Genomic DNA, 19,642 nt, shown 5'->3' with positions numbered 1-19,642 from the left:
ATATTGGAGCACATGCCTGCTATACCAAGATGTGATTCATAAATTTATTCATTCATTCAAAAAATAGTTCTGTAACAAATGTTCTGTTTCAGATTCTCCTCTGGGGGATAAGAATGTTTATCCACTATTATTTAACAAATATTTGCAAGTTTCCATAACATGCCAGCTGTCGTTCAGACTGCTGGAAAGACAAAAAGATGTATTTCAGTCTGTGATTTCAAGGTACCTAGATTTTATCAAAGAGAGAAACCAGTAGCCAAATAATTATATTCCAGAATTATTTGCTGGAGGTAAGCTCAGAGTACCACAAACCACACAGGAGGAATATTAAAATCATGGTAGCAATGAAAAGCTGAGGACTGAGTCCAGCATTTGTAGAGTCTTCTTGAGTTATTTTATTGATGCTTATAATGACTCTAGCATTGCTTAAGCTTTACATGCATTACCTCAGTCTTCACAACAGTATGATGGAGCTACTATAGCATCATTTTAAAGCTTCCACAACGACTTGAGAATTTTCATAAAGTTACGTGACTACAAAAGATTGGTCTAGGGTTAGACTAAGCATGTTGGCTCTCATGTGGAGATGATGGCTAAGAAAGAAAACGGAGGACAATGGAGCACGGTCCAGAGAGTTCAAACAACATATATAAAGGGGTATGGGAGGGGGTGGTATATGGATACTGTACATTTCAGATTACATTTCAATATCAAGGGCAGAAGAACAATGAAAGATGAGGTTTGAAACGTCAATGGAGAGCTCAAAGTGCTTGCAGTTTTTTTCCTTAATGTAACAAAGAGTTTTTGTCAATATGGTGCCATGTGCTTTTTAGAATAATTACTCTCCTAAAATGGAAGGACCAGATGGATGTTTTGCTGTTATAATAATATTGGAAAATACTTCACACAAATCAATGTTCTGAGACCTTTGCCTAGATTAGCTCATTTAATTCTGATAATAATCCTATAGCGTAAGTGCTATTATTAATCTCATACAGAAGATAAAGAAATTAAGAACAGAGAGATAAATAACTTCTAAGTACCATACTGCTGGCAAGTGAGTGAGCTGAGATTTGAACCAGAGAGTCTGTTTATGGAGATGTACATTATTCACTATCCATGCTGGGAAGGGAGGGTAGAATTAATGGTTTTCATCTGGTTCTTAAAGTGATCTTCTAGGAAGGAACTAAAAAGGTCACAATCAAACAGAAACAAATGGAAAGGTAAGTGTAAGAATTTGTAAAAAATGAAAAAATTAGGACCAAAAAAAATAATAACTTTGTAGAAGTAGAGTTAAATACAAGTTCCAAATTTCTGGGTTAAATAATTGAAGAGGAAATGACAACATTCTTTAAAATCAGAAACATGGGAGCAGTAAGCTTAAGGGGGAAAGATAATGAATTTAGTTTTAGAGATGGTTACTGAGGTACCCATGGGACAGAGTCTGGCCAACAGAAAAATTGGAATCTAGAATTTAGGAGAGAAATCCAGAAACCAACTAATTTGACAAGTCATCAAAGGAGTTAAGTGGTAAAATAATTATGTACGTTAAGTGATGACTCTAAGGCACTTGAAGGAGAGGAATCACAGATTCATCTGATAATTTGAGGCAAACTATGCCATCTTTCCACTTACCTGACACCACAGTGCCAGGACACAGGCATGAGTTTGTGGACAAGTTCAATGAATTTACATGTAAAGATAATGAGCCCATCTTGTTTTTTTGTTTTGTTTTGTTTTTTGGGGGGAGAGGTTTTCGCTATAGAGCGCATGCGCTTGCCAGACAGAGAGAGACAAAGAGACAGAAAGCGAGAAATCACTCCCCAGGGGAGATGGCCACGCCGTAATCCCTTCTCCTCCATTCTCCTTTCGGGATCTTGGGCACGCATGCACACTCGCCCGGTGTGAGTTTTAAGCCACCAGGTCCAGGACGTGAACCGTGGTAGACTACATGGGAGTCCAGCGACATAGCCATTACTCTAACTGCTGGTCCCTGAGCCCATCTTTAAAATAATAAGAGTGTAAAACCAAAGACTGAAAATTTGGATATCTTTAAAGGGACAGATTGAAAAAAGAAAGAAAAAGAACTGGGGAAATGGTAGTGAGTAGTGTCATGGAAGGGAAGAAGGATTGTTATTAAAAGTGTTTTTTTCAGGACCAGCAGTTAGCATAATGGCTATGTCGCTGGACTCCCATGTAGTCGACTGTGGTTCATGTCCCAGACCCGGTGGCTTAAACTCACTGCTTGCCCAAGACCCCGAGATGAGAATGGAGGAGAAGGGATTGCAGCATGGCTGTCCCCCCTGGGGGTGATTTCTTGCTTTCTGTCTCTCTGTCTGTCTCTGTCTGGCGAGCGCACGCACCCTAGAGCTAACCCTAGAGGTAAAACCCCTCCAAAAAAAAAAAAAAAAAAAAAAAAAGTGTTCTTTTCAGTGACAAATAGCATAATGGCCCAAATGTTTTTTAAAAATAGAGTGAAAAGTGAGTTTTGTAGCTGGAATATAACCTTCTAGGCAGAATTTCACTAAACCATGCAACTCAGTTGCGTTATGTTGAAGGCTAAAATGATGAGAGGAAGTGAAAACAGAAACCCACACTGAATGTGAAAGGACAGATAATTTTACTTAAGGAGGCACACGGGATAGAGAGGAATAAAGGAAACTTAAAAATAGTTACCGAGAGACACAGACATGTTTATATACTTAATTCCTAAAATAAGAAGTTCAAATTTCAACTTCTCATGGAGTCCATTTAAAAAAAATTTTTTTTTCATATCATCTTAAAGACTTAATGACTGATCTTAGGCATTTTAGAGCACTCTATATTATTTGGGCTAACATGTTCTTCCCAGAGGCTTGGTTGCAGTGGTATGGAACATTTGATCATTATTTTCGGTCCTCTGGCCTTCCTAAAAGGGGAAATGAGGCGTTCGCTTCCTTCCCTGTGCTGAGGAGTCATTTGGCTCCGTTCTCAGAATAATTCTACCATCTGAAAGGAATTTACCTCCCGTGCAGTGTCTATTGAGTTTGTGAAGTAAATCATTCAGTCAAGGAATGAGAGAGTTTGAACTGCAAGTCCCTTGAGTTAAGAATGACTCTAAAAACATCACAAGTGATGGGAGGAAATTAAAACTCTTCGAATGTCACTCATATAAACATTGATAAAAAGAGAAAATATCATTTTCATTGACTGAGTGAAATTCTTGCATTTTCGTTGACTACTTGTAATACAATTTAACATTAGATAGAAAGAGAAAGAAAAATACAGGAAGTCATCTGCTGAACACTACAGTGCATGCTTATTCGCATTTAATGAGGGAAATGCTTTATCTTGACAGAAAACTGTATGTCAAACATTTACAATTTCCTTAAAATGAACCACACTATCTAGCACTTCCTTTCATAAAACCCAATGGCTTAAGGGGAAAGTTACTGTTTATTTTTGGAAATGGTATATTTCTCCTTTTCGATGGAGCATGTTATCAGTCTTTGTAAAAGTCATAATTTCTGTAAAAAAAAAATTGTGTGAATAGTGAATAGCCAAACTAATGATAACAAAATAAAAAAAATAACACAGTCCTTGACCTCTCCCATGAACTATTTCTAAGCCACATCTTTTGGGGGAGATTTGAAATTTTGTGGTGAATTCTCTTTTGGAACTACAGTTTCAGTTTCAGAAACTAGATGAACTCTCTCAAAAGAGGTTTCTCCAACTGGGCCTGGAAGTCACCAGGTGAAAGGACACTGAAGAGAATTTTGTCTAGATGTTCTAACATCACCATGAACAAACTCCATTCATTCTTTTCTTGTGCTTTCATAGCCTGGTTGGCTAAGCAAAGAAGCACAAATAGTTTGAATAAAATTTCCACTGAGTCATTTCCTGAACTCACTCCTGCTCAACTCAAATTCAACAGGTATTTTCTAAGTCCAGGAATAAAATGGGACAATGGACATTAGTTATAGATAAGCTATAGTACTTTATACTACACTAAATGACACTTATGGTTATTCTGCATGTAAGAACAAACATTTTATTAACATCATTTGGTATTGCATAAAATACAGTGAAACCACCATGGAGTGTCCTATACTTTTTTTTTTTAAGTTTTTGTCATAGGGCATGCGTACTTTCTGGAGTGAGACAGAGAAAGACAGAGAGAAGGAAAATGAGAAACCACCATCCCAGAAGGGATGACCATGCCACAATCCCTTCTCCTCCATTCTCATTTTGGGCATGCAAGTTCCTGCACTGGGGTGATTTTCAAGCGGCCCAGTCCAAGACTTTAGCTGTGGTTGGCCATATGGAATTCCAGTGCCTAACATGGTTAAGATAGAAAAGTTATACATTAAAGACAAAAAAAAAAAAAAAAAGTAAAACCTGAGAAATGTTGCAACTATACATTTCATTTCAAATAGAATATAAACAAATATTTAATTTTAGCAAAGATTTTTCTAAAAGTCAATTGCAAACCATCTTTAAAACTAGTGATTTAAAATATTTTTAACTTCCTGTAGGAGCTCATACTTTATTTTCAAGTAAAGAATATTAACATCATAACTAATTTTAAGTACACTGAAATTTCATCCTGGTATTTGCTTGGATATTCACATTCTGAGTGGGATCATCTTTTTTAAGTAATCGTAATAAACATGGGATCTTATGAGGATAATCCACCTTTTTAACAGGTTTATGAAGAAGTGAAATTAAGTGTGATAATGAATTAGGTCAAACATTTCAGGTGTATTTATATCATGTATTAGCCTAAACTCATACATATTTTTAAGTGTGAACTTTCGTTTCTGTAACAGGATAAGTTCTTACATAACAGCAAGTTTCAACTTTAGATTTAATTTTAAAAGGAGATTTGGTTAGAAAGAGAGATCTTACCAGTTGTTTAGGTCTCACACGTATACACACACACACACACACACACACACACACACATACACATATCCTTAGTCTCAACCATAGTTAATCCTCAATCAAGACCTCAGTTGAGATAGTTTCCTCACCAGTGTCTGAGAGCAGTATGCATCTGGAAGGTAGGATCTGATGGTGAAGAAGAACATGACTCAGGACAAATGAGTTTTAGTCCCAGCTTTGCTGTCAAGCTTCTTAACATGAAAATACCACATAGCTTAGCATTTTCTGGCGTTCTATCCAAACCACACACTTTGTGATCATAACATTCATTCTCTCTGTTTTGTATCACTGATGACTGGGGAAGCCCCAATGCTCAAAGGAGAACCCCATACAGAGCCACAGCTGGTAGTTAAATACTGTTCTTCAAGTATATCCCATCACAAAAGATAAGAATCAGTGAAATGTCTGGTGACAGCCCTTCTTTACCCAACATGTCAATGGGCAGTTGCTTGTGTGTCAGTTTTGAAAAGCAACTGGCAACATTTTTTATGTTTGCAGCATTGCCCCAGGACTTTCATTTTATTTGTAGTGACTTTTGCTGAAATCAATTATTTGTCTATACTTACTAAGGCACAAAAGATGTCCTTTAAGCTTTCCCACATGATCAGGAGATCTGTGCAAAATCAATATATTCTCAGCAGGCTGAAAACATTACATGGGAAATTAACACACATGAAACACCTGAAATATCTTTGCTAATAAAACAACCTTCTAAACAAAAGTCAAGGGTCGTACAGCCTTCGTAACTACCAGCAGGATACCTAAAAGCAAAACACAGAAATGAATTTGATGAAAAATGAATGATTACTTGATTAAATAAAAGTTTTATTTAATGCATTTTCAATTTTTAGTCAAGTATTATTATTTTCTCTTTAGGTTACTTTGACAGTAGTAAGAGGCATTGAATATATGATAAGTTATATGCATAAGAGCCATTTCACATTAGAGGAGCATTAGAAAATTATTTAAATATGCTAATCAAACTATAGTAGAAATATGTAGAATTACCTGATATTTTATTATTTTTCCATATTAAAAAGGGTGCCATAAAATTAGCAATCTACCTATGGCAGAGGATGCTTTGGGTGTTCACATAGATTTAACAGTTTATGTTTCTTATAAATACATCTCAGAATTGTTAAAACTTTGTCTAGTTGCAATTATACATCATATGGGTGATCATATCAATCATTCTCTCTGTTTTGTATCACTGATGACTGGGGAAGCCGCCATGCTCAAAGGAGAACCCCATGCAGAGAGAGCCACAGCTGGTAGTTAAGTACTATTCTTCAAATATATCACATGAATTAGGTCAAACACGTAGGGTGTGTTTATATCATGTATTAGCCTAAACTCATACATATTTTTAAGTGTGAACTTTCATTTCTGTAACAGGATAAGTTCTTACAGAACAGCAAGTTTGAACTTTAGATTTAATTTTAAAAGGAGATTTGGTTAGAAAGAGAGATCTTACCAGTCGTTTAGGTCGCACACATACGCACACACACACACACACACACACACACACACATACACACATATACACATATCCTTAATCTCAACCACAGTTAATCCTGATAATTAATTTTCCTGATAATTAAAAAGAATCCTCTTTAAGTAATACATTTTTAAGAAAATAAACACATATTTTGACAATAAATTTTTGGCGTTTTCAGAAAGTTTATTTATTTCTTCCATGACTGAAAGAGAATGAACAGAGAGCAAGCATTCCCAACAGGATTCTGACCATAATCACCCCCAGTCTTCAGCCAGCCCCAGATCAAGGGCATACACATCCCTGCCATCCTCAGAGACATCTCTGGACTTGAACCAGGGACCTTTCCATGTGGAATTGCCTCAAATAGCATTGTGTTTTATTGCCATGTCTAGCCTCTTTCTACATTTTTTTTACCGCCTCCTTTCTTTTTCTGAAGAGAAGATAGAATGAAAGTAAGGGGTTTTTTTCTATTATAATAATTTAATTTATTATCGTCAGCATGAATTAATTAACATCATTCCATGATGTCTTTGGGAAAGTATGTAATCTGTCTGCATTATATTATATAATGGCCAAGCTATTATCTTTTCTTAATTTTACCTACCTTTCAAATTTTGCTGTCTTTTCATCACATACACACAAGCTTTCAATTATCTGTTTCTTGTGTCTGCGTGACTGATACTAGAAGAAAGCAAACACACACACAAATACCCACTCTCAACTGCCCCATTAGCTCTTCTCTAAACTTGTAGCTCCTAGAAAGTAGTCTATAGGGTGAGAGACCAACCAGCCTGCCGGTGAGAATAATACCCGAAATTAATAGGAGTAAATCTTGAGTGTGACCTTTACGTTAGGGACATTATATTATCAAATTGAATAGAACTTCTCAGGAACCTCTTATTTTCTAATTATCTGTTAACTTTTGAAGTTGTGGTTGTCACTTCTTCACATTTCTGCTTAGGTTCCCCTCTCATAGATGACTCATGTCAACATTTTTCTTCTTCATATCATTTTGATCTCCTGTTACTTTGCCTGTACATTCTGTTTCCATGAGAAGAGTCCGTTTCCATTCAGAGCAAAGCCTGTCCTGAATCAACCAGGACCTTGGGTGTGACCTTGTCAGCTGAGATAAGTGTTGCTAGGGACTCTGTAACAGATGGTTCTTTGGAGTTCTATTTGTGTTTGCCTATTTCAGAGGTCAGTTTAAGATTCTTCGCTCTATAGTCAGTGCATTTCACTACATGTACGTTTTGGTGAAGCTAGATGACTTCTCTGAGCCTCTGTTTCTTCATATATTAAACAATATCTTGATAAGCCTATCTCAAACTATTTCTGAGCATCAAATATAATTAAACATGTGAAACTTTCTTGGCACACAAAATTCAGAGTGTAGCATGTAATGTGTTCAATTGATACTCGGTGATTATATATGATTGTGAATATTATAATTCCATCAAGAAGATAACTACAGTTAAAATGTTATAGATTATCTATAAAATATATAACATATCATAAATTGAAATGAGATCAAGCAGTTATTTTTTTCAGAATTTTTTATTGAAATGGTACTGTGGTAGGTAAATGATATCAGGCCTTCCTTTATATCAGGATTGTAGGAATTATGGGAAAAAGGAGTAGAAGCTTTGAAAAAGAAGGTAGCATTTAGTTGTTTAACCAAAGACTTCAGATTAAGAATATTTAAGAATAAAACACGTGTTTTGGTTATCCTATGATGTACATTATGTGCCTGCATATGTAAAACAGATTAAACCATATGCAACTTCTATGACTATTTAAAGCAGGGTTGCTGAGATATTAATCCCCAGATATTTAGGTTTGTATATACATATTTTAAATGAGAAAAAACACTTGGAAGATTTCGATTTATAAGCACAAAGCATTTATTCATTTACATTAGTATTTGTAAATATACTCATAAAATCATTGGAAAGTCTCCTTCACCTTTATAACCATTCATAAAATATTAACATTTGGATTCCCTGAAAATTTAAAATTTTTTTTCACATCCTTGAAATGCAAGGCATTATCTTCTTCCACTTCTTAAAGTCTTCTAAAATAAATTAAAATCTAGGAGTGTCTTCAGAATGGTCTATCTTTGGAATGCCCACATCCCTGGCTGAAGAGCACAAAACATAATCAATTATTTCTCGGGTGCACCTTGCCAAATGTGCTGTTTCACTCATCTGTGTGCTCAGTAACTTCACTGAAGTGTTGTGTTGAAATCACATATTTAGGGTCAAGTCCTAGTAATCTCCCTAATAATGCCAGCCCCAAAATATCCCATTAGGATTATCCTTGAACAAATAACTTGATCCAAATGTAGTCTGATGCTTGCTATAATAAATACAGGAAAGATAACTATTGTTAGCCCCTTTAAGGTTAAAAAGAATGTTTGAAGAGTTGATTTCTTTGCAGCAACTCATTAGGAAATAGATAGAAACCAGGGCCTTATTTATTATTTTTTTTAAATATTGTTTCTAGTAGCAAGACTAATTGCCCTCTGTATTCTCTGGGAGGGTTGTTGAAACATGGAATTAACCATTCTACATTCCAGGAAGTTTTTTCTTAAGGGTTCAGTTGAATTGAAATGACCCTCTGCTTCAGTTCTCATGGCTCTTTCCTGAAGTCAATTGGGTGGTACACCATCCAGGTTGAAATTGATTGAACAAGTGAAGAGAAGAGCAGAATAAAACCAATAGCTCCTGGCATCAGGGTTTCAGGTTTCTTCCTGATCGAATGTTGGTTGGTGAAAGACAGACACACACCTGCTGTTGTTCTGTTCTTTCACTTTAGATGACCAAGATCTGGTTGTACAGATAAGGCTAAATGAAAAGAATGAATAATGATTCCTTCTTAACTTTCTAGATTTAGTTACTGATATTGGTTTGGGTGATGTCTTTGGTCAGACACACCAGGCTTGTTAAATTTAGCTCAGTAAGCCCTTCTATGTGATCTATTTATTCAAGTGTTATCTTTTCTTGGCAGCCTTTTCCCAAGACCACCTGGCAGATAAAGTTTATTCTATTTGTAGGCTTCCAATGCACCTGATTCATAACCGTAAGATAACAATTGTTTCTATTCTCTGTCTTTGGTGCTATAGTCAAACAGGAAACATTATAACCCTAGAAGCTATTGCCAGTTACCTTGTGACCAGGTAGAGAGCCAAGAACAAGGTAAAAAAAAAAGATAAAAGAATTAATTCTTGATTGGTCACATTGTTAGAAACCTGATCATGCCTTACCTTGAGTTCCATCCTGGATCATCCAGTTATATGATCTAATGAATTATATTTTTGCTTAAGTTACCTTAAATTAAGCTCTTCCCTATCACAGAAGATAATAATTATGAATATCGCTATCATGTGCTGTCCTAGAAAATCTAATGCAATTGATCTTCCTCTTATCAGGCTCTGATCAGATCTGGGCAGACCTGTGTATTAGGTCTATATCTTCTCTGCCTAAGCTTATAATGAATAGATGTTCAATAAATATTTGTTGAACCAATATATTTTAGGATGGAAAACTAAGAGGGAACAGGAAGCAAAGGGATCAACAAAAAAGCCTCACTCTGTCTTATATTTACACTTTTATTAATTATTTTACTGATGACAACTGCAGGAGGATAGCAGGACCGGTGAGAGAAAGAAAAAGCATCAAACTTAGAAGGGAATATTGGATAACATTAAAAAAGTAAAAGTTGGGATTGCAATAGAGACTTCCCAGTGGGCAAGTAGAAATATAGTTCTAGAGATCAAGAGAGGCAAATACACAACATTAAATAAAACTTCTTATATGTCTTAGAAATCTCTTATGAAGATATTCAAAGACATGTTAGTTTTCACAAAAAGATGTATAAGGAACAGAGATCCAAGAATGAAATTCTTAGTAAAAATTAACATGGCAGGTGAGTACAGGAAGAGAAACTCATGAAGATATAAAAGGAAGAACAATTAGAGAAATAGTGTCCAGAAGAAGTGGACAGCAAAAAAGGAAAAATATAGGTAAACAGCTTCTGGGATATAGGGAAAAGAAATGGAGGGCACTTACACTGAATTGCTTTGGTCTTCATCATAAACCATGAAGGTCAAATAAAGAGGAGAAGAAGACACAAGTGAGTTTTGGTCTTGAAAAAAGTGGGAAGATTCAAAATAGGCTCTACAAGACAAGTTATGGAAAGTCTACTAGATATGGCTGTGTTTCCAATCAAGAAGTATGAGTGAGAGTAGATGACTATCCATTTACCCATATGGGTACCAGGATTTGTCCATGAAAGGGTAAATGAATGAAAGGACAGTGGATGGAGAATACCACCAGTGCCACCTGAGACTTTTTTTTTTTTTTTTAGAGTTTTTTGCCTTAGGGCATTTGCATTCTCCAGAGAGAGACAGAAACAGAGACAGGGACAGTGAGAGGGAAAGTGAGAAATCATCCCCAGTGGGAATGGTCACACCATAATCCCTTCTCCTCCATTCTCCTCCTGGAATCTTAGACATACATACACATGCACCTAGCATGAGTTTCAAGTCTCCAGGTCCAGAACTCAAGCTATAGTAGGCCATATGGGAGTCTAGTGACATAACTGCTACACCATCTACTGTCCCCAACCTGAGACATTCTTAAATGACTGACTCTGAGATCCAGGCTAAGAACAAAAGGGAGCCTGGGAAAGGGCTGAGAGGACTAGTGGGGATCTAGACCAAATTAGAGATAAGACATTAAAAATTAAAGAACATGAAAAATAAGAGTATATGGCCAAAGAAGGAACTTTATATGTAAAATGAATTTTTTATTTTTTGGAGAGATTTTCACTGTAGGGTGCGTGCGCTCACCAGACAGACAGAGAGAGACATAGAGACAAAAAGCGAGAAATCACCCCCCAGGGGGGATGGTCACGCCGCAATCCCTTCTCCTCCATTCTCCTCTCGGGATCTTGGGCATGCACGCACACGCACCCGGCGTGAGTTTTAAGCCACCGGGTCCGGGACACGAACCGCGGTCGACTACGTGGGAGTCCAGCAACATAGCCATTACACTAACTGCTGGTTCCCTAAAATGAATTTTTAACTTACGCTTTCAAATGAGTCCATTTTTATAGAAAGTTTAAATCTCTTTGAGAGATAAATAAAGATCTTAATCAGGTCTCTGGGTTACTCCTCTCAGCTCTGTCCTATTGATGCTCATTTGATTCTCTTCCATTAGGTCTTCTATACCCATCTGTTGCCATTTATCACACATTCTTCCAGGCTCTATCTTCCATACCTACTAACACTTTGCATCACTATCACTACCACTTGTAACACTCAGCTAACTCATCTTTGTTATTGTTTTATGTTTTAAGATATTTTCTAAGTGTCCATTTTTACAATATTTAAGCATGAAATGAAAATTCAGAACTCTCTAGAACTTATGAACAAAAAAGTCATGCAAAAGTAATGAAATTAAAATCTCTACAATCATGTTAGTATATGCATCACGTATTGTTTCATCTGAAATAATCTTTAAATCTTAACTATTCAGGTAAGATTTACTTGAAACTACAAGATTAGATTACCTGTTTCTTTTATACTTAAGCATCAATGGTGTAACATGATATAGTCAATAAACAAAGTAAACTAGCCATCTTTGATAAGGAAAGGCCAGTTCAATATAATCCAAAATATACCTAGTCAACAATAACTTCTCTGGATTTAGTAAGCTACAGTCAACTTAAGGTTAAAGACGGCAGCATCCACCACTCAATAGATTGGACTAGCTAGCCTTACATGTTGTGCTAGGGTCTCTTCCACAGGAAAGAATAATAATACAATGTTGCCATTAACAATGCTATTCTTACTTTTATAACATCAATCAGAATAACTATCATTTCATGAATACTTATTGTGCTTTAATCACTCTGCTCTGTGTTGTGTACCACTTGGAGATATCTGTAGTATCCCATTTTTCAGATTGAAAAAAGCAAACTTGAAGGTCAATATACCCTTTTAGAGAGGACTTTCTTCAAACCATAGTTCATTATAATAAAATATTACATATGACGTATGTTAAAGATAATGTAATCAAGGGTGAGTGACTCTTACATTGTATCAAAATACTTTAGTACAGTAAAATGTAGTCAAAATAAAACGTTCAAGCATAATATATGTTGATTTATACATAATTAAAAACAAACCATCTAACGTTTTTTGGAAATAAATTTTTTGAAAGAATGAGCATTGAGATATTTTAAAAATACCTAATTAAATTTCAGAAACATGATTTGTGTCAGATACCTTATGTAACAGCAATAAAAATTCCATTAGTAACTGTAATGCCAATTGTACCTTTTGATCATAAAGCCTTCAAGCCATTTTTACAGATATAGAATTTATATTCAATTCATTTCCACAAAAATAAAGATAATATCCAACTTCTTTTTTTCTTTGTTATTAAATATACATATGAAATAGTTTTTGCCCTGCCCACATAAAAGTTCTTTCACTCTCATTTTCCCGAAGCAAAAAGGAAAAGGGGAAGGGAGGGGCAGAAAAGTGAGACTGGAATGTATCCTCTGCACAGCTAAATAGGAAAGGACAGGAAGTAGTACATTCATCAACAGATACATTTTCTCCTTAGATAAACAACTTTCTCCATCTCTTGCCCCCATCCCTTAAAATGAGTTTACCATTGGGTTCCTGTTGACCACATCTTCCTGTGTTTTTCATCCTCTTGAGGAATCATAAATTTTAGACATTTCATCAGATCCACTTTTTGGCATTTTATTTAGTTACCTTCAAACTCTCAACTGAAGAAAAGATCAAGTATTTAGAATTTAGGAGGATTTTGTTTTAGAAAACTAATAGTCCATAAAGTTAAGCATACATAAACATGAGTTGCATTGATACTTTCATATACTCTATTGACATACTCAATGCTAATATAGATGACTTTTGAGTAAACATTTAAATATGTATTTTCAATTGCTGTTTGCACATATCTGTGCAATACTTCTTCTCTATCATAGGCATCTATAGTCTTTGAATAGCTTTACTAACTTTATGCTGATACTGCAATTGTGATGGTAGGGTTTAGCTGTAACTATTAATATAACTCAGCAAAATCACTAGTGGAGACATGAGTTACATGAAAACCATGGTGAGATTAAATGTTTAATACATTCTTTTTATGCTATGGTAACATACGTGACATGAATATTTTATTTCTTGAAATATAATGTTTTTGAAAATTTGAAAAATTCATATTGAGATACTAATTCTTTCCACAAAGGTTAGACTTATTATGACCTAATGGTGAGTAAACATTATGCAACTAAAGTTTAAGCCATGCTAGTATTATAGATTTTTAGAGTATTTAAAAACAATTTAAAAAGATAGACTCATAATTTACCTTTGATATTGTTATTATGAATGGTCATTGTGACACACAGAGCTTGAAAAAAAGATATTTTTAAGTAATAGAAATCTTTATGGGTTAGATGACCTGGTATTCTTAATCTAAACTTCTAGAAAAAGGTTAAATGAAAGTGATTATAAAACTACATGTAATGAGATAATACTAAATCATAAATATTTTATACTTCTATCACACACATCTTTAGCTAAGAATGATAAAATGAGTAATGTGTATTTTTCTTTTAAAAATAACTTAATAACAGATGAAGATCAGTGCAAAAAATAAGGTTATTCTCAGTGGATACTACCTCTAATTAAATGTCCTGTCTTCATGTGACTGGTAGCCTTAACTGTGACTCTTTCTTCTACATAGCTTAGTTTCAAAGTCATTCATTTGTTCTATTTGTGTATCATTTGCCTGATGGTTTAACTTCAGGGCATTAAATAAAAAACAAAGTTCAGTTGCATTTTTTTATAGGTAGTTAATTGGGTCATAAACTCTCTTCTAGTCTCCAAATCTAATTATTTTGAGGACTCGTTTTTTGGTTTTACTTATTATTATTATTATTATTATTTTATAAAAAAAATCATAGGAACTCTTCAATATAACATCACAGAAAAAGGAGTGCTATTTACTTTGTTTCTAAAACTTCCATACTATAATTTTATATTTGAGTTTGTCTTCATTTCTCCCTTCCCAAGAAATGTTTTAGCATATTTTAGAAACTTTTCTGTGAAAACTAGGCAATACCATTTTAAAAATTTTACAAGAAGCATTGATATAATTGTTACCATGAAGGTAGTACATGATTAGGTCATTTATCTCTTGAGATGACATTTTGGAAAAGATATATAGAGAAATGAAAATTTAAAAATGAATTATATATATATATATATATATATATATATATTTAGTTAGAAATTGCTATACAGCTTTCTCTATTAATTTTGTAATCTTGTAAGTCACCTCTAAATCTAGTAGGGTCTTTATAATTGATTTTTTTTTTTGAAATTTGTGTGATGGAAACAAAGACATGCTTAGTTAGCTATGCTTAGAGTCCACTTGGATACTGATGATATTCTTATTCACATATTGCAACTTTTTTTTTTTTGCAGTTTTACTAAAGGGAGGAAAAAGAGAGGAAGATAAACCATTTAGAGACTGTGCAGATGTTTATCAAGCTGGTTTTAATAAAAGTGGAATCTACACTATTTATATTAATAATATGCCAGAACCCAAAAAGGTAAAACTAGAAGTATTTGTTTATGAGATGTAAAACAGATCCTAGTTGAATGACTGGCTAATCAGATTGACTTGTAAGATTGTTAAACTGGAAATTACATATATATATACTCTCTTCTACCAGAGATTCTCTATTTCTCAGGTCCATAAAGTATGGAAACCCTATTGTATAGAAATGCCCTAACCTCTGTATTGCCAATCCTTCCTTCATACAAAGTTTTCTATTTATTCTCTGCTATTCTTTGGTTGTCCCATTGTTCATAATTGTTTAATTTTTACTAATTATATGTCGAGGTCATATCTACCTTGAGTACATGGAAAAAAGTTAGGACCCATCTTCCAGTTCCCAAATCCCAGGGAGTACACAATATCCATAGCCCAAATATTATGGAAAGGGAGCAGGGAACAATAGCTATTTCCAGACTCGCTACTTCTGTAAGGGTGAGAGAAACATATCGTATCTTAACTCATAATCTCAAAAGGATTTGCTTTTCATATTTACATAAAAGAGTGAGATGAAAGATTAGATTCATCAGTATGTTGAATAGGACCCAAAGTAAACTTTGATTTAAGCAGACACTAATCTTGCTGTTGCATATTCTTTCTATATTCTCTCCCTCTACATATTCATTAAATCATACATCCATGCCTTTGAACCAAGGTTCCATACAATTAAATGGGCATCATTCATTTGTCAGTGACTAGTCAGGACCATAAATTGAAGCATACAGTTTCCAGTGTTGTGGTGAAGATAAACAATTACCTAGCCAGTTATAAAATAGTGTAGAAATATAATGATAGAGACAGTATGCTTTAAGTGGGGTGTATGAAGACCTTTAAGGTGAGATAACCAAGGAAAGTGTGATGAGAGACAAAAGCCTTGCTCTTCAGAAGCTTTAACTAGATGCCCAAAGTCCCAAAAGGATCGCCTGCCCTGTCTTTGCCCTACCTAAATTACCTCTTCCATTTTCCTCATTTCCTCTGGGTCCTGTGCAACTGTTTGTGGAAGGCCTCTGCTGATTCTTCCAAGTGCTGATTGTGTGACTTTCTCACAATCAGAGTTCTATAAGACAGGAACTGTGTCTTACCATATTTGGTTTCCTGGGAAGTCATTTCTTGCACAGAGTAGGTCTTCAGTAAATATGCACTGGACTGACTGGAATGAACTAATGAATAAGTGACCTGCTGATGATAATATTAACACCTCTATGTAGTATATAACAAGTTTAACTTACTCAGTCTTTCTGATTGTTAGTCTCCTTTGATAGGCCAGAGAAATTAATCCTGGAAACCAGTTTGTCCAATGTCATGTAAGTGCCAAGATAGAGAGTCTGGGCTCTAGTTCATGACTGATCAAATTCAAGTTTCCTTTCAACTTCTGTCCCCTCTCTCCTGATTTCAAAAAGGATTAGTGGTTTAAGTTAGCTCAGTGTTTTGGCATTTTTTCACCTTGTGCTGGGACAAATTTTTCTTCTCAAAAGAGACTTTCAGTGTTGTTCTATAACTGGGGAAGGGTGAGGGCAGAGTAAGCACTGGAGGGAGAAAATGGGCAGGCACAGTTCTATATATTGCTAGGTCGGCCACCTACGAGGGAAGTTTGGTTTAAGTTTGGTTTTCCTTATTTCTTATTTGGAGCTTCTGTGCAAGATTTCATTAAATAATTTATGGCTTAAAATAAATAAAATTGTGAAGATACAATGGCACGTTTAGGAGTAAGGAGATAAGAACATCTTATTGTAAAGAGGAGACTTTTGGATATCGTAATATTAAACTTCAGGTTGCATCCAACTCACAGACATAACATGTATACATATCACACATATAGCATGTGGAGTATATGGGAAACTGTCCCAAGGGAAGCAGGAGCTAAAATAAATACTCTCTGAACTTTATGCACAGTACTGATCAAGTCCTGAAAGAACCCTAAACAATTATCAAATTTATTAGAGTTTGTAGCTTGACTATAAAAACAAAGTTAACTAAAAATATTAAGTAACCCTCTTTTTAAATACCTGAAAAGTTTGGTAACAAACTTCGTTTTAAATCACTTGTTACAATCACATAGCATGGCATTTGTAGGAACAAATATTGTATGAATCTCTTCAGAGGAATTTAGAAGCTGATTAATACAATAGTTTGAATATATTGAATACTTAGTTTTTCCAGTCTTGTGTTAAGTTATTCTCTCACTTAATATTTTCAACAATCTTATGAGATAGATGCTCCTATTATTCCTGTTTTAGAAAAATAATTTGTCCAAATCATATTGGTCATACATATTAAACACTGGCTCTGAAACAAAAAATCTGTTTCTAGACTGCACCATCTTAACCAGTGGGCTAAATAGGGCAATTATTTATATTAATGATGACTGATGTTGCACCATGGATAATTTTTTGATATGAAACTATTGCCCCATGAAGCAGTAAGCACATGTGACATATGAGGGACACAGGCAAGGGCTTACTGTTAGAAATGAGGTAAATTGATTCATATTTTGATCACAATGTTTCTCAATTTCTACAGTCCTCTAATTTCATTTTCTACTCTGATTTTGAAATAAATAATTAGTATTCTCTTAATCCTTAAAAAATGCTAGAAAAATTCATCCTTAGTACTTTCATTCTCCCAGTAAACAGTATTGCAGATATAAAGTTTGGTGTTACCGTAGCCTTGCTTAGCAAAAGCTTTGCTCATTATAATGCTTTCATAAGTTCTAGCAAGTGTAAGAAACTCAAGGCAAGTCTATAAAAAACATAACAAAATGCCTTAATATGTATGACTTGGAATATGAACCAATCAGTAAAATTAGGCTAATTAAGACAACTAACAAAAAACTATTAACAACAATTACTTATCTTCTAAGCAGAGTTAAATTGCAAATATAACAGAATTGTTACTTATGGTTTTCACTGATATTGTTCCATGCTAAAAATAAAATATCCCCCCAAATTAGAAGAGCGTTGTATTTTCAAATGTAATGTGGAAGCCCAAGGTAGTTTTCTAGGACTATTTAACTTTTCAAGTAAATACGAAACGAGAATTAGCTCTTCTACATATCTGGTTTTTGCTTTCATATTAATGGCCTGTGTTTATTTTCTTCTCTGAATTCCCTTCAATGCATACTAGAAAGACACAGGATTTTTTCCTTTCATTTCATGAGTTTCTAAAACCAAATGCCCTATAACAGTTTAAGTCCGTCCAAAAAAACAAACCATTAAATCATAATTCTTCTTCTTGTAAAATGTTAAAAATTTGTTTCTGAACTCATAATTCTCCTAATTCTTGGAATAGAACTATAACCAACGTGTTGAGCCTTTTTCATTTCTGGTTATGGAAAAATAATTAATGTCCACAAGTCTAGTCATTTCAACTTGAATGGAGCATAAAAGCATAAAAACTATGTGAATCATATTCCTCCTTTTTGTTTGGGTTTAAACCTCTGTATTATGTTAAAAGGTGTTTAATGCTTAAAAGTTTTGACCTTGCCTGGGATGGGAGCCAGTTCAATATTTCTTGGATAGAGTTAAGCCCAAGTCAGATGATCACTAAATACAACAGGATAGTAAATGTAGTGGGGCCTTGGTCATAGGAAGGACGTCGCCAGATAGCACAGACCACACAGCATTGGCAAATGAACTCTTCAGAGTCTTTCTATGACTCAAATCTTTCTGAAACAAGTCATCTATTTTCTTGAACTTCCTTCATTTGTTAAACACAGGCTTTTAAATTTTCATCCAACTAGAAGTAATGACATTTTTTTTTTTACTAGAGTAAATCTAACTTCTTAAATAGATATATAATAAAGAGTAACAAGCCAGCCAGGTGGTCTGGTGGTTAAGGCAACTGGATCCCACCTGGTCAACTGTATGTTTGAATTCTGAACTTGGTGGCTTGAATAATACACCAGGGGTGTGCACATACATGTCGCAAATCCCAAGAGAATGGAGAAGAAGTGATTGCAATGTGGTCATCCCCTCTGAGGAGTACTTTCTCATTTTCTCTCTCTGTCTCTGGCAAGCACACACACTCTATAGAAAATTTAATTAACAAGTAATCTGCATAAAGATTAGTGATGCCAATATTATTAACTAAAAACTGTTAAGTATAATCATAAAGACTATTAGACTTCTATGTACTTTGGCTTTATATATTCTCTATTATTAATACTAAATTATAAATAATAAAAACTATATTCAGTGTTGTATATAATATACTACAGCTTATGAAATATTGGATCATATACATATATAAAATGTGGACTTTAAGTACATATTATCTCATCTGTAAAATATACCTAAGAGATGAGGCTTACGACAGTACTTGCTATGCACCAAACATTATTCTAAAAACATTGCAAGCATTGACTCATGTAATCTTCATGAAGATCTAAGAGGTAGATAAAGGAAGCAGAAGTGGGATTGGAATCCAGGCAGTCCAGCACCCAAGTCTGTTCCCTGACCCAATGTGTCATTCAGCCTGAGTATTCCACAAATGGCAGCTCTCGTCACTTAGAGTCCTGATACTTTATGGAGTGTTAGATATGAGTCCTTCAATTCTGTGCACCTTA

General features: G+C 34.6%; 1 protein-coding gene across 3 annotated transcripts in view; it reads left to right on the top strand.

Annotated features, from left to right (window-relative positions):
- Positions 1-19,642, top strand: part of ANGPT1 (angiopoietin 1) — a 277,865-nt gene that overhangs the window by 197,191 nt on the left and 61,032 nt on the right. For all 3 annotated transcript variants that reach the window (XM_027768052.1, XM_006167919.3, XM_006167920.3), the window contains one exon: positions 14,946-15,073. In XM_027768052.1, coding sequence (XP_027623853.1) covers positions 14,946-15,073 — 128 coding nt within the window. The remainder of the gene's footprint in view (positions 1-14,945; positions 15,074-19,642) is intronic.

This window comes from Tupaia chinensis, unplaced genomic scaffold, assembly GCF_000334495.1.
Source record: "Tupaia chinensis unplaced genomic scaffold, TupChi_1.0 Scaffold145257_1, whole genome shotgun sequence".
In the NCBI taxonomy this organism is placed as follows: Eukaryota; Metazoa; Chordata; class Mammalia; order Scandentia; family Tupaiidae; genus Tupaia; species Tupaia belangeri.
Note: the sequence above shows the minus strand (reverse complement) of the source record. Positions and strands in the feature narration are given on the sequence as shown.